At 34.7% G+C, this 16,654-nt stretch overlaps 1 protein-coding gene across 1 annotated transcript in view; it reads left to right on the top strand.

The window, feature by feature from the left end:
• Positions 1-16,654, top strand: part of Cftr (CF transmembrane conductance regulator) — a 162,027-nt gene that overhangs the window by 66,351 nt on the left and 79,022 nt on the right. The window contains exons 7-11 of the mRNA XM_034519328.2: positions 245-370; positions 3,752-3,998; positions 5,735-5,827; positions 7,701-7,883; positions 12,862-13,053. Of these exons, the coding sequence (XP_034375219.1) occupies positions 245-370; positions 3,752-3,998; positions 5,735-5,827; positions 7,701-7,883; positions 12,862-13,053 (841 nt within the window). The remainder of the gene's footprint in view (positions 1-244; positions 371-3,751; positions 3,999-5,734; positions 5,828-7,700; positions 7,884-12,861; positions 13,054-16,654) is intronic.

The raw sequence follows: 16,654 nt of genomic DNA, 5'->3' as shown, positions 1-16,654 counted from the left end.
GTCCTGGATCTCACTCTATAGATCAAGCCAATCTAGAACTCAGAGATCTGCCTGCCTCTGCCTCCTGAATGCTGGAATTAAAAGTGCACCACCCAGCTAGAATTTTGTTTGTTCCCAGCTATTTAATAACAACATATTTATCTATGTAATAAAAAATATGGACTTTCTTAACATTTTGAAGTTATTAGTAGGTAATTTGACTTGTTTCTGTTATTGATTGTTTGATCAATTGATTGGTTTACAGAGATAACAGAGCTGCAAAGATCAATGAAAGACTCGTGATCACATCAGAAATTATTGATAATATCTATTCTGTTAAGGCCTATTGTTGGGAATCAGCAATGGAAAAAATAATTGAAAACTTGAGAGAGTAAGTTGACATAATTATAATACTCGTCCAATTTTATATTTAACATTTAAAACTGACCACTCAGGTGGATTTTCAACTCATCTGAACTTTCTAAAACTCAAGTGTAAGTCCTGAGTTTTACTATGGTTTATACATCAGTGGCATAAAATCATTTTGGTGAGTAAATATTTTCCTTTGTTTTTTGAGACTGGGTTTCACTATGTACCCTTGGCTAGCATAGATCTCAGTGTGTAGACCTAGAACTTAAAGGCATGTGCCACCACACTTGTCCCTGGCTTATGGTTTTAGTGTTGATTCACTTGTTCTTTTGTAGTACATGGATAGTTATCTCTTACTAATGATTCTCCTATACTAGTTCCTAGTTGTTTTATACCCTTAATTTAATTAAAACAGTGATGAAGATGCTGGAGGCTAATTGAAACCATAAATGGGAATACTAAAATATATAGTTCTGAGAGGAAAGGGTCATCTTGTATGACACTGCACTTCAAGTGGTATGACTTACAAGAGTGGGTGACAGCCACATTTGGACAATTTCTACATGTATTCTGAGCCTGAGGCGTAATGACAAAGGAAATTTTCCTTAGTGTTACTCATGTAAATTGCTTAAAAGAGGCTAAGTTAGTCCCTGTAACAAAGGCCACCCCCTAAGATGGAATCTTTACTTAGGACCTGTATGTGTCTTGTCTTCTTTCACCTCAGATAACCTTTTGCAGATCAGTAAAGATTACCTCTAACATCCACACACTCCCCCCAAAAAAGTACAGCACAGACTGATACGTAATTTCTGAGATAATTTTGGGTAAAAGAAACATGACCGTTGCTGTACATGTAACATTTTTCTTTCGTTGACTTCCCCATTCTACCAACTACAATCAAGGAAATGTTTTAGATTTCTGGGGGCGAATGCACCATGAGGGATACTACCAATTTAAAGACATAGGATATTTGAGTATTTCACAGGGAAAAGGAAACAAAGAGTGCTCTTTGCAATGGTGTGAATTTGGGCTATTTCATATTCAGCTGCTGGAAGAGCTGTAGACAATGGCAAAGGAGCCACAGGTGTGTGATTGGAACAACAGTGGAAATGCTGAAATGTTAAGTCCTTTGCCATGTAAATAGAAAGAGCAAAAGAGTATTTATTTTCCAAATATTATTGGTCACCTGTTTTTGTTATGCTTTTCAAGGTAAATCCAGAAAAGGAATTGCATTTTCTTTCCAGAAACATCCTTAAAGATCTTGGGGAATCGTTGAGTTGATAAGAGTTGTTTTTCACATTAACAAGTTGAGTGTTTCCTCACACTATTCCTGTAAACACAGTCATGACAGGGCTTACCAGGTTATCAACTTTTCCAGTTTTCTCAGGCTTCAAAATCAGCTCTTAGAAGGTCGTTCCTGTAGCTGACAGGTTTTTGTTTCTTTTTTGCTTTTGTTTTGTTTTATTTGACATTGGTATTTTACCCCTCCTTCCCTCACATGATGAAATCCATCTTTCCTATTCTGTATTTCGGGTTGGTTAATTCTAATAGCTAGCGTTGGTCTAGTTGTAACCTGTTTGAGACAGCATAAAATTGTTACCTGAAAAAGCTGGAGAGTTCTGACGTAAAAAGGGAAGCAAGAATTGCTTTACTCCGCAGAGCAAATACAATGTTCTAGGAAAGACTGACGGAGGCTCTTATAAGGATGATTACCTCAACCTAGGCTACTGTTGAACTGGGCCAAAGGCTATGCAAATGTTCTTGAAAAAAATCTGCCTTTTATTGCTTTTTAACAATAAAGGCACTTTCAATTTTTTATAAGAAACTGATAGAATTTTTTATGACTCATAAAATGTTAGGGATTTTATATTAGTTTCTAGATGAATCTGGCAAATGTTTTGGATCGATTATTCTTTTTCCTATGTGACTTCTCACTTTTCTGAGCTATTCTAATATATTTGAGCAATGTTGACACTTTACTACCATTTGTAAACAGTTGTCTTCTGTTATACATACCAGCCTCATCAATGTATTTTTTATCTCTAGAAGAAAAGGGGTACACATTGCCCTCTTTTATCTTCTGCTATGCTGTCTTCTAAGCTTAACTACATCTCTACAAGGGAAATATGTTTCCTTTAGTGATGGAATCACATTTAATTTGAGGGAAGAGTGGCTTCCTTTAAACATAGGTAAGACAGGCAGAACCCAAATAATAGTAAGTACAAATTTATTGAAAGATAAAACACTACAACTCATTAGGCTGATCACAATATAGGTTATACATGTGACCTCTTATCAGTGAGCTCAGTAGTATATTGTTTTCTTTGAGGACTAAAATACATACATATATATATATATATTATGTTAATATATATAATTAGTTCTACCACTTGATAATAACACTCATTTCTCTAGATTAGAGGTATGTGGAAACATAGTGACTGTATGTCATGTGCCTTCCTGCACCAGTGTGTAGATCAGTTACTGTTCCTTTCAAATAGAGCCTTCATTTTGTATTCACCCTTGGTCTTTGCCCACACAAGAACTGGTTGTTGTTACAAGTGGTCACTAGTGGCTTGAAGTTTTATGGCTCCTGAAACAGTGGTGGAGCTGAGGGCATTATTGTTCTCCATCTTCCTGTTTGTCACCATCTTCTGTGATCCTTGCTTTCTGCTCATTAAAACACTTCACCTTTTCCTGTATATGTTAAGAAAGTAAACACCTCACAGTTGAAGTTCAGACTAGGACAGACTAGAGGATTGCAATCAAGTGAGGTGTGATGGAGATAATTACACTGCAATGAAAGGGAATAGGAGGGAGGAGCTACTCCCTGCTCTTGAACCACCTACAACTGAATCAGTTGGCCTCTGGCTACAGAGTAGCCTCTGGGAAGCTAGAGCAGCATCTCAGCCTCAGTAGATGTGACTGGGAAAAGAATACCCAGTAACACATTTCTCAGGGCTCTGTGTCCTTGTTAACACCTGAGACCCTCTCCTCTTTGAAAATGCTAAGAATCTGACGGATAACTACAAAATTGTCATTTTTATTCATAAAGCTTATAACATTGCTTTCCCTTCTACACATCATGTCAAATATTAATAATGAAGTTGCTAAAGATATAAAAATAATATAAAATTTAATCTATTTAGATATTACAATTTAAATTAATTTTAATTATAATTAAAAATTTAATTATGATAGTAGTTGAAGTTCTTAATTGTTTTATGTTAGCAAGTATTCTGTGTAAATACATGGTATATTCATTAATAGTCATATAAGCTAATTAAGGCCAAGAGAAGTTTTATAACTTGCCGAAACTTTGGACTGTATATTTAGATTTTTATAATCTAAGACACTTGATAATTGAAAGAAAATAACATGTCATGTCTTCTGTTTTCCACAGGGCAGAACTGAAAATGACCCGGAAGGCAGCCTATATGAGGTTCTTCACTAGCTCTGCCTTCTTCTTTTCAGGGTTCTTTGTAGTCTTTTTTTCTGTGCTTCCCTACACAGTCATCAATGGAATCGTTCTCCGAAAAATATTCACAACCATTTCATTCTGTATTGTCCTCCGTATGTCAGTCACACGGCAATTCCCCACGGCTGTTCAGATATGGTATGATTCTATTGGAATGATAAGAAAAATACAGGTAAATTCCATGATGATATACTTACATGATTTTGGAAACATTTTAGGATTTGTATAGTGGGAAAAAAACTCTAAAATGAATTTCTTGATTTTGGACTTATTAATGGATTAGATTTCCTTTATTTTCATAAATAATCTTAGGAGCTCTTACAGGGAAAATCTAATGAAATAAAATCCTAAGAGATTTTGTAGGTCAAATGAATTTAAAATAATTGTTTCTGTAATCTTGAAAATCCTATCTAAGAAATCTGTCAATAGATCATTTCTAGACAGCTTGTAGATATCCAAAAACATTGAAACTAAACTTCAGCAGAAAGTTAAAGAATGTTCCAGCTAATCCTGGAATGCTCACTTTATAGTCCACTCTATTTTCCCATGAGGCATTGTTATGTTCCAAGAACTTTAGCTCCCGGCATGCCAGGAAGTTACCTGATCCTGGGCAAGGGGGGCTTACAGGTTTATTTTGAGCATTACATAGGAAGTAGCTTATTCATAGCAAAGTGAATAAACTTCTAAGACAAAATGTCTTATTATCCTTTAAAATATCTGTTTAAATATTCAGTGCAGAAAGTAAATCATTATGAGGAATAAATGTGGGGTAAAGGGCGGGCTGCTTTTTAAGTGGTTTGTTTACCTTGGGCTGATGTCACAAATGATGGACAACATGTAATTTTAGCCTTTATATCTGTTTTTTTTTTTTTGTCTTTGAAACTTTTGAATTAGCTAATAGAAATTAGAAGTAGAGAGATATCATTTGTACCACTGTGCACAGGCATCCGTGTGCATACACATACGAGTGTTGAGTGAGTGTCTTCTGGAGAATTGAGATTATCTAGTCATTTGGGTTCCAATAGTTACAGCCCCTGTCCTCAATAGTGTATGCCTTGGCCAGCTCATTACAATAATCCTCAGCCTTTTCTACTCAACATTCACCTCCAAGGTTAAATGAACTTGAGTTGTGTGACTAGAGCACTTACTGAAACTTAGAATCATAGTGGCTCTGTGATGACTCTTATTTATCTGCTTACATCACTGTAGTAGGGTAGAAGATGAGAGAAGAAAGGCAGAGAGAAGGGCAGAGAGGTAAGAGGAGAAATGGGAATATCAATCAACAGTAACACAGAAACATCTGAATAAAAAGGGAAGGAAATAAGACAAACCAATAGAGGAAGTGGGGTTGGGGCGTGGCAAGGAAGAAAGTCAAGAGGCCAGGCAAAGACCAGTGAGGACTTCCAGGTTCACAGATTTAAGTCTCATGCTCTCCACCTTCCCTAAGAACCATGTGGTTTGAATTCTCTGATGGAGGCTTTTCTCAGAGAACAGTGATGTAGTTCTATGAAGTCCTTCTACTTCCCTTTACATAGAGAAGCAATGTTGTTTGTAAAGAGAGTGTTGAAAAAAAAATTGTTCTTTTCATTTGTACTAAGCCTTGAACTGAGATATGAATAATTGTCAGGGTTCCATATGACAGTATAAGAAAGAAGCAACTGTGCATTGATATCTAATTCATAAGACTAATGTCATACACTAATATATTTAAAGAATATATTTTGACTATGATGAATACTATTGCTTGATACTTTAAGACAATTATAAAGTTAATTTATTAAGAAACAACTTCTAATTTAATTGTTAAAATCCATACAAGACACTGTAATGTTAGAGTATAAGAAAATATAACAATACATTTTTGCTATTGTGATTCTACAATTGAGAGATTTGGTCTTCATTGACTAGGATTTCCTACAGAATCAAGAATATAAAGTACTGGAGTATAACTTAATGACCACAGGCATAGTCATGGAGAATGTAACAGCATTTTGGGAGGAGGTGAGAATTTCTAAATATTTTGGATTTTTAAAGTATGTAAACAGTTTAGCCTTTTCCTTTTCATGCACCTAAATTTCTACTCAATAAGATATAAGATTTGAAAGGTACTATATCTGATAGAGCTATAAGAAGAGGCTATTCTTTTTATAAAATAAAAAGTGGGAACATAAAAGGCAACATAAAACATCTTTATTTCTTTAAAGTCATATAATTGATTTCACGGAATGAGCCAGGAAGATGATAACTTCAATACTAGATTTAAATCCTGTCTCTGCAATACACTTTCCATGTAATCTAAATCATATTATGTTCAAGTTGTCAAGCCTCTAGTGTCTTCATCTGTAAAATGAAGACATTATTTTCCTACTGGCTAAGATGATTTACATGGGCTGTTCATTAGTGCACTTTGCATGTTAATGGTTCTTCAGTGAAGATTAGCTTCTCTGATCATGACTTCTAAGTCTTCCCTGCCTATCACTCAACATTGATGAACCATTGAGTTCCATGAGCAACTTCCAGCAGTTTACTCACTCTGTATATGCTGTGGCTTACCTTACTCAGCCTCAGCATCAGTGAACTGATGACATGCAAGTGCAAATCTCTAGTCTTAGTTCCAGGCCTGAATGTCATGCATGGTAACCTACATATCTTGCATGTTCCTCATACACTCCATAGTCATCGCTCCTCAAGCTTTACTGCCCTCTTGTTCCAGCATATTCTCCATCTCCTTTGATGGCAACATATGAGAGGCAAGCCTAGGACACATTACATGCCAAACTTTGATTAGATAAATATTTTTTACCATGTTCAATTTCCACTCTTCCTCCTAACTCCTAATCAAATGTTACTTCCTTTTTTCCCCTTACTATTTTTATCTTTGCTTTTGTGGTTCTATCTTGTTTCAAGACATCATTGCTCCTTTTAACGCCATTGTTTGGGTCTGATTTTTCACATTCTGGAGAGTACCTTAATGGTATTGGCAAAGTACTACAGAGGCAGTTGTTTCTGTAGAAAGTGAGGCAAGAGCAATTGTGAGGTACAAGTGGATCATAAGAAGTAGCAGACAATGAATTCTCAGGCAGGTTAACTTTAGGAAAGAGAATCTTTGGATGTTGAGTACCTAAAAATAGATTCACTTAAAACTAGGCACACAGGTTTCATAGGCTTTTTCATGGTCACTATTTGATGCTATTTATTTTGCCTTGGAAACAATGCCTCAGAGCTTCCATTGAGCAATAGAGAGGCAAGCAATTTTTAAGAGGATTTCTCTCCACCCCACACTTACTCTTGTATAGAAAAATTACTTTGAATCTACTAGCAACTTCATCATTTGTATTTGTAGCCAATGATAAATGTTTGGAGCAAATCTTGGAGGAACAGAAGTGAGGATTGTGTTGTAATTCCACCCTGTGTACTACTTGTTTGTGACTGATCATTTACCTTTGCTGAGCCAGAGTCTATAGCTTTAAAAGAGGAAGATGGTATAACTGGCCTTATATATTATATTAAAGATTAATTAATGTTTATTTGCCAAGTCTGTAGGGAAAAAGGTGTATTTGTATACTTCCTTATAGTTCTGGTATACACACAAACACACACACACGTACACACTTTAGCCATTTATAATATGAGATTGAGGCAATGATAAACAAAAGTCTGAGAAAGAGAAATCTTGTTCTAATTAAATATACTTATTTCTCAAATACATTGAACCATGCTCTCCAGAAACCATGTGCTTTATAGTTATATGTTGTAAATTAATTTAACAATACGTATGTATTTTAATGACTCCTGTACCATCTATTTCTTAAACTGATTGTACATAGTTTTCTGTGGAAAATATGAAAACATTATCTTTAATGTGTATAAATAGGGATTTGGGGAATTACTGGAGAAAGTACAACTAAACAATGATGACAGAAAACCATCCAGTGCTGAGAACCCCCTCAGTATGAGTCATTTATGTCTTGTGGGAAATCCTGTGTTGAAAAACATCAATTTGAATATAGAGAAAGGAGAGATGTTGGCTATTACTGGATCTACTGGAGCAGGAAAGGTACTGTCTCTTTAAATTGTTAATTTTTTGAGAAAGTCATACACAAATACTGTATTTACATCATTTCTATCCCCCTTTCCAGTATCCAACTCCTTCCATGTACCCCTCTTCACTCCCATTCAAATTCAAGACATTTTTGTGTATTATTATTATATATAATATTCTGGATATATTTTGTATTTCATATATACATATGTTTAGAACTGATCACTTAAGATTGGATAACCTATCAAAGACCTCATTTTGGAGAAAATTGATTCTCCCTCTCAACAACTTTGCCTGTAATTTTTCATCTAGGTGATGGAACCTTGTGAGATAACCTCATTTTCATTGTCATGTCAACTGGTAATGTCATCATGTAGGACTTGTTTAGGTAACAGTATTTTGAATATTCCATAGGTGTAGCATCTCATGTCTAGGAGATACTATCTAGCCGTAGACTTGCCTGTTTTCTGGCTATCTTTTAGCCCCATTTTTCACAATTTGCCCTGAGCCCTAAATATAGAGTTTGCATTGTAGATGTTTCAACATGGCCAATTCTTCTTTGACTAGCTGTAGATCTCTGCAATAGTTTCCATCCAAGGCAAAAAAAAGATGTGTCTTTGATAAGAGGTGAGAACTATGCTTATTTGTGGCTATGAATATAAGTATTTAGAACCCAGTTAGAAATTACATTAGTTTACAAAATGGCAGTAGTAGGATCTCCTCTAAGAGCTATTATCTCTTCAGCTATGGTTAGTAGTTAGGTCTACATTACTAGATTACTAGGTATGAATTGAATACTCTTAATGATCTGGCCTCAGGTCTGATCAGGCAGCTGTTGGTTATCCCTAGGACACCGTTGTTGAACCACTGATGGTGTATCTTGCCAAGACATCAGGGGGTTTTTTTATTGTTTGTTTCTTGTATTTTTATTCCTTATTATTAAGAATTTAATTTACTGTTCATTTCTCCCTTTTCTCTAGTTTTCAGTATATGAAATATTTCAGAGAAATTTATATGTGCATGGAATATCTGGTATAATATATGTTATATATAATGTGCAGGAATATTTGAGTATAATGTTTTCCTTAAAATATAAGTTAGTTCAGTAATGATTTCCTCCAGGTTTTTAGTTATTCACATAATTTCTTATGACATTTTTGTAAAATATATATATATGTGTGTGTGTGTGTGTGTGTGTGTGTGTGTGTGTGTTTCAAGAACTATTGGTTAAAAACTATCCTTTTAACCATTTTTTACTACAGATATATTTTCAGAGCTGGTTAAATAAAACCAACCTGGTTTAGATTTGAGCTCTTGAGCTCTTTCTATATATATTTGACCTCTCTATGTAGGTGGATTTTTATTGAATAGACCCAGTTTAGCTTTTTATATATTATTAAAATATGTCAAGTGAAAGATTTTTTTAAGTGTTAATTTATTCAGTGGCTATGTTACTCCCCACCCAGTACCAAGAACAATTAATTATGATTTGGAGAAACATCTGACAACATCTAATTGGCTAGAAGGGAAAAGTGCTCAATGATGTAGTCTCTGAGCTTTCTCTTGATGTTTTAGATATGTTCTGTCTTGTAGATAATGGTAGATGCTTGTTTTTTCACAGATACCTAGAAAATACATTAAGGACCAAAGAAATGAAATTTGACTTGTGTCCATGCTTTGAGCAGCAAAGTACTTGCTGTGAAGATCCATAAAATAGAGCCTTGTTGCAATCAGTGTTGTTTTAGAGTACCTTTCAGTAATAAACATATATGTTTATTAATCCCTAAAATTCTATTCTGGAATATGAAGCAATGAGAGAGGAAGGATGGAAAGAAAAAAGAGGAGGGGAAAAAAGGATGAGGCAGTGCTGTTATAAAATAAAAATGAAAATTAAGGATCACAGGATCCCTAGCATAGGTGTCTCCTGAGAGGCTTCATCCAGCAGTGGATGGAAACAGATGCAATGACTTACAGCCAAACTTCAGGCTGAGTTCAGGAAGTCTAATGTAAATGGTTGGGGATAGGATTGAACTAGCCAGAGTGTTGGAAGACACCACAAGAAAGGCCTACAGAGTCAACTAACCTGGGGCTATGGGTACTCAAAGAGATCAAACCAACCAAAGATCATGCAGGGGCTGGTCCTGGGCTCTCTACATATTTATAGAAGATGGGCAGCTTGGTCTTCATGTGGATCCCCTAGCAATTGGACCACAGGCTGTCTTTGTTGTCTGCAGTTGGATCCCCTATCCCCTAAAAGAACTGCTTTGTCGGGGCCTCATTGAGAGAGGATGGATTTAGTCCTACTGAGACTTAATGTCCCAGAGCGGGCTGGTCCCCAAGGTGGTCTTCTCTTTCTCTGATGAGAAGGGGAGTTGGGATTTATGAGAGTGGGATAGGGGGCTGAAGCCAGGATATAAAGTAAATAAATTATTAATAATAATTAATTAAAACAAAAGAATTTTAAAAGAAATTTGTTTCTATGTTATATTAATATCTTAAACAAGGATTTTATTTTAAAGAGTTTTATATGAGATTTTGAAAATAAAGTAGTCCAAATTTTCTAATCACTGTATATTTTACTGATTTTTCTCTCCAATTGTTTTCTTACAGGTGACATGGGTATTTTATTTTGTTTTATTTTATTTATTATTTAAATACTAAATGATCTTTATTGCTCTTTTTTAATTAATTATTTTACTTACTTACATCCCTCTTCCAGAATTCTCCACCCCATTCACCCTCCCCTTTGCCTCTGAGAGGGTACCTAAGACTTGGCATCTCTCATATCTAGGACATCAAGTCTATACAGGATTAGTTATATCCTCTCACACTGGGGCCAAACAGGTGACATGACATTTTAAATAACGTAGTTATAGTTTTATATTTTCTTCTTACAGAAATGCTTGTTTTCCTCAGAGGGTTATTTTTTCCTCATTTTCTGATATGAAATTAGAGACAGTTTTCATTATTAAAAGAAAATAGTACCATAGGAATCTGAGTAGTTAATGCTATAAAAGACACAGATGACCTGAAAGCATAAGGAGAAGGTATTACATGTGTTACACAGAATTTTAAAACTGGATTGTTCATTTACTTAAGATCAATGCATGTAATATGTATAAAATAACTTTGGAATCACAAAGTTGTTGAACTTATCAGTAATTAGCCCTCAGGCAATTCTATGAAAAATTGATGAATAAGTAATTAGAATCTGGAACTGCTCTTGCCTCTCACAAAAAATTGCTGTGAAGGCAGAGAAAACTCTGGGTTCACTTCTGAACAGGTCATCTGATAACTTAGACTGCTGTTTTGTAATAATTAGGAGGAAAAACTATCATTTAACTGGAAAATGTCTAGCTATAATAAGATTTAAAATATTAATGTTGAAAGTTAATTTTATACCTCTCAGTTTGATAGTTTATTATTTAAGCCTTAAATATAACCTGATAATCTTATATGTTATAACCTTATATATTTACAGAGTTTTTATAGAGGTATCTTTGAGGTAGTATGGCTGTGTATTGAAGTTCTCTAGTCCTTGGTTATAGAAAAATTTCCAAGATATATAGTTAAGTGAGAAAAGAAAAACAAAATTTTTGTATGGTATGCTACATTGTACTCAAGGATACTAAGGAATAACTATATTATGATTTTCTGTAGAGTCTACATTTTGTTCTATTGGATATATTTATAATATTTTATATATACTTCATATTTCATTTATTTTTTTTACATTTTTTTCACTCATAAGGAGCTCAGATAAAAATCAATATTTTTCCTTTCTCTGCTACCTGTTTTTCTTTCTACTAAATGCTACAGTAGATTAAGATCACTTTCTGTGTAAGCACAGGGACCTGAGTTTGAAAAGCTCCCATATCAGGTGCACCCATAACCCTACATTGAGAGGCTGGGACAGTTGGATACTAACAGCTCACTGTAAGCCAGTGTAACTGAAACTGCAAGCTTCAGTTTGTTGAGACACTTGGTTTGTCTCAAAGCAATAAGAAGAGATATAGAAAATACCTAATATCCTGCTATGGCTTTTCCATGCACATAGAAGGGTACGAGTGACCACATGTTTACATTGTACCTCTCTCTCTCTCTCTCTCTCTCTCTCTCTCTCTCTCTCTCTCTCTCTCACACACACACACACACACACACACACACACACACACACACACACACTTGACATTCAGCTTTTCTTAAGGAGATTAACAAATTCTTTATACCACATCCTGCTCTTTTGCCTGTTTCATGCATAGTTATTTTCTTACTTAGGACTCCTCTTGTGAGGGCACATAGTATATATAAGTTCTTTTCTTACTTTATTATTTGTATAGTTATATAAAAGTGGCACACAAAGAAAGCTTTTAAAAACAATTTTGTAATGCATATGTTTTTAGTATTTAGTAAAGGTAAAAGCGAATTTTCATACTAATAAGATGAAAGTGCTTTCTTATTTTGTGTGAATAATATTGATAAATCTTTTTTAATGATACATCTTTTGACTTATCTCTTAGGTTATAAACATTAGGAAAGGCTATCTGAACATGCTTCTTTTTTCAGACTAATCTCTGTTTAAAAGAAGAAGATAGCACTGAATCTATGTTGGTTGATTGTGATAAACACGGTCAGATAATTAGAGCATAGAGGCAGCACCTAGCCCATGAGCTCTCAACAAGTGTTCACTGTCACCAATCTCCTACCTGAAAACTGATCCTAGCAACTTACACTGGGGCTCACTCTTCTTTGTGAACCTTAATCTTGAATATAGTATCTGTGTTGGCCAGGTCTCTTTCATTCCCTTTGTATTTTTTATGCCTAGAAAAGTCCCTGTATCATGAAGTACTAAAAACATCTTTAATCAAATCATCTTTTATAAAATGAGTTTATAGACTCTTTAAACATTGGAAGACTTCTGATTAGAATAACTGGAGGCAAGAAAAAGCTAAGTAATTTGATCAAACAATTTAGCAATTGTTTTTATTTGTAGACATCACTCCTGATGTTGATTTTGGGAGAACTGGAAGCTTCAGAGGGAATTATTAAGCACAGTGGACGAGTTTCATTCTGCTCGCAATTTTCTTGGATTATGCCGGGTACTGTCAGAGAAAATATCATCTTTGGTGTTTCCTATGATGAATACAGATATAAGAGCGTTGTCAAAGCTTGCCAACTGCAGGAGGTAAGCATATTTATGAAAAAATGCTCATTGTGTTAGCTTCTTGTGTCATTGTTGTGATAAAATACCTTGACTACTCACCTTGAGGAAGGAAGGGTTTATTTTAAATTCTGTACAGGGAGGATACTGTCTGTCTTGGCAAAGGAGGAGCAGGAATGGGAGGATGGCTAGACATGTTGTATCCATATTCAGGAAGCCACCAGCCAACAGGAAGTGGGGGGTCTAGGCTACAAATCTTCAAAGCCCAAGTTCCAGTAGCCTAGTTTCTCCAGTAAAGCTCCATCTCCTAAATGTTGTGTAACCTTCCCCAGTATACCACCAACTGGAGATGTGTTCAAACACATGAGCCCACTGTAAGCATTTCACATACAAACCACTACATGTATTATGCTCATTTAGTCTTCAGACTAACCAAATTACATATTTAGTCCTCTATTATGTTAATGTATACATATTAAGGAGTAAGCTAGAATAGGTGGGTCAGAGAATAATACCATGGCTTCTACTTTAAGTTTGCAAATTTATAAACAAATGCAGTTTATTTTTAAAGTATTTTTATTGTTTTGTAAAAATAAAAATTCCTTATGCATTGGATGTAGTACTTCATGACTGTAATTCCAATACTCAGGAGTCTGAAGCAAAAAGGTCATGAAGCTGAAGCCAGTCTTGGCTGTATAATGAGTTTTAGGTCAGTTTGGATCACATGGTAGGATCATGCTAAAAACATACAATGCAAAAGTCTTTATGAATTCAATAGTAATATTTTGTGTACACTTTGAGACCACAGTGAAAAGAGAAGCTATCCTAAAAAATTGGGTTAAGCTTGAAGAAGATATCCATGCTTTGCCAAAAAGTTCTTCTTTTATGACCTGGAGCTTGGTGTATTCTGGGTTTGTTACCAGATCTGTTTTTTTGTTGTCGTTGTTGTTGTTGTTGTTGAAATTAGTTTATTTTTATAGTGTGAGTCATTAATAGAAATAAAAATTACAAAACCACAAAGAATATTGATAGTGACAAAATAATGAATGTCTACACATAAAATACACAAAAATTCATACCAGGAAAATGAATAGATGTTAAAAGAGATTTCAGATGAAATATAAATAAAGATTTTACTGACTTATCTATGTGATGTTCAAAATCTCAACACCATTCTTGTATGACACATTTTTAAAAGCTGGAGACTTTAAAAACAATAATTTGTGTTCTAACAGGGACCTGTTGGGGGTTAAAGACCCTGCTTCCTTGTGAACATCTACTTTACTATCCACCAAGTGAAGTCTTATATTAAGAGTATGATGAGCAGGTTTGCTAAACTCCCACAGTGCAGAAGGCAACAGTAAAGAAATCCTGATGCATACATTTTAAAGGAAAGCAGATCCCAGTTTAAACATAAGGCAGAAGTACTTACAGTACTGATATAAATAAGAAAATCTTGGGACAACTGTTATCATCTCTACTTTTAAGTAAACTAGCTTCCATCTTAAGAATAGCCCTAAGAGTAGGTAAAATATATCAGTATTTTCCATTACAAACTTCTAAACTTTAACCAGATATGATGCCACATGTCTGTGATTTCAGCACTTGGGAGGCCAAGGCAAGGAAAATGTGTTTGAGACCAGCCTGGACTACATAGTGAGTTCAAGTTCTGCCTTGGCTACATATAGGAAGTACAAAACAAAAAATTCTAAATTTTTAAAGAAGACACTGTTTTTTCTTTTTTGGTCCTAAGTCTGCCAGCACACATCCTCAGCATTTATTTCCCAGGCCGTCCTAAGAATACGACCAAATTCAGTGAGTGAGCTGTTAAGAGGATCTATGAGACTTAGTGTCATCACACTCACAGCTGTGACTTAGTACAGCAACTCAACTGTTACATTTGGTAAATGCTCTCTACCAGCAAAACTGTTAGAGATGAGGTGCTCTGCACTGCTGCCTGGGACTAGTACCAAAGGTACATTCTACTTGTTATGAACCAACATCCTAGACTCTCAGAAGGAAAGAAAGTATCCCATACAAACTACACTGTACAGTCTGACCAGATCTGTTTTTAGAAGAGTTTTTCTGGGCAAGAATTGGAGAGAGTGATGGGTCTTCCTTGGCTTATTTTGGGAGTGGTGGGGGTTGAGGTAGGGTGGTACTTTCTTGCTAGCTTTAGATTTTGCTTTGAGTATGTATTTTCCCATAAAAATGATTTTACAGATGGTATTTTGAGTAACCAAAGTCAATCTTAAAATGTTCACAATCCAAATATAGCATTTATACATTACTGTTAATAAATTTAGAACTGTGTGTCTCTCATTTATGCGACAAGTATTTACAACATTCTAAACATGGGTAGGTCAGGGATGTTTAGATGAAGAAGATTGTGTATATTTTTAAAGCTCATATTAGGATGGCCTGTATTAATAATTTCTTGCTAGCTTTAGATTTTGCTTTGAGTATGTATTTTCCCATAAAAATGATTTTACAGATGGTATTTTGAGTAACCAAAGTCAATCTTAAAATGTTCACAATCCAAATATAGCATTTATACATTACTATTAATAAATTTAGAACTGTGTGTCTCTCATTTATGCGACAAGTATTTACAACATTCTAAACATGGGTAGGTCAGGGATGTTTAGATGAAGAAGATTGTGTATATTTTTAAAGCTCATATTAGGATGGCCTGTATTAATAATGGATGATTATATGGTATGTAAATTATATCTCAATCAAATAATGAAAGTAGGAGAAGCAAAATATATTTTTCTTTCTTTTGGATTCAAGGACATATTACAATTAGTTTATAGTATATGATTCACTATGTTTTAGTATAGTTACAGTGGTACAGTGATGACCACTCTTTTAGAACCTCTAAAAAGAAACTTCATATTCATTAATAGTCAAATTATATTTTTTGTATGTTTGCCAACTCTCAGCAACCACCAATCTATCTCAATAAATTCTCCTGGTCCTTTTTTTATATAAAGGAAATTTATTGAGAATTTCATACCTATATTCAGTGTATGATTTATCAAATCCATCTCCCACTTTCTTTCCTTTAACTTCTCCCATATTCCCTTCAACCATTTTACCCACCCACATCTTCACTCATACTTAACCTTCAGAGTTCAGTCAGTGATCCTAGTGAATGGCCTTCTACCCATGCTATGTTGGCAGCTCTAAAGAAACTTTAACATACAAGGAATTAGTTTTCGTCTACTTAGACTTGCTGTGCTTTATACAGTAAACCAAAGATAGAAACAGACAAATAATGAATTTAGTTGAAAATGGGAAAAAAAGGAGGAAGGTTTTAAGAGTAAAAAGAAGCAGAAAATCAGGGTCTGCTCAAAAAATAGAAGCTTCCATATAGAGAAAGGGGTAACATCCCTGATGAGGTGAGTCTCTATAGAATTCTAAGGATCACAAGAAAAGCTTGTGGCCCCAAGAGTTCTTTATTAGGAACATTGGAGCTATGAAAAAGCAAGAGAGAAAGTCAGACTAGATTTAAAAAGTAGAAAAATGGGGTCTGATTGTTTAGAGTAAATGAAGAGATAGTTGCCCAGTAGAGCATTTGGTATAAAATCCTTTCAGTAATCAGTAAGTTATTTTTGCCTTT

This window comes from Arvicanthis niloticus, chromosome 15 (genome assembly GCF_011762505.2).
Source record: "Arvicanthis niloticus isolate mArvNil1 chromosome 15, mArvNil1.pat.X, whole genome shotgun sequence".
Taxonomy (NCBI): domain Eukaryota; kingdom Metazoa; phylum Chordata; class Mammalia; order Rodentia; family Muridae; genus Arvicanthis; species Arvicanthis niloticus.
The sequence above is the reverse complement of the archived record's forward strand: the minus strand, read 5'-3'. Positions and strand labels throughout refer to the sequence as shown.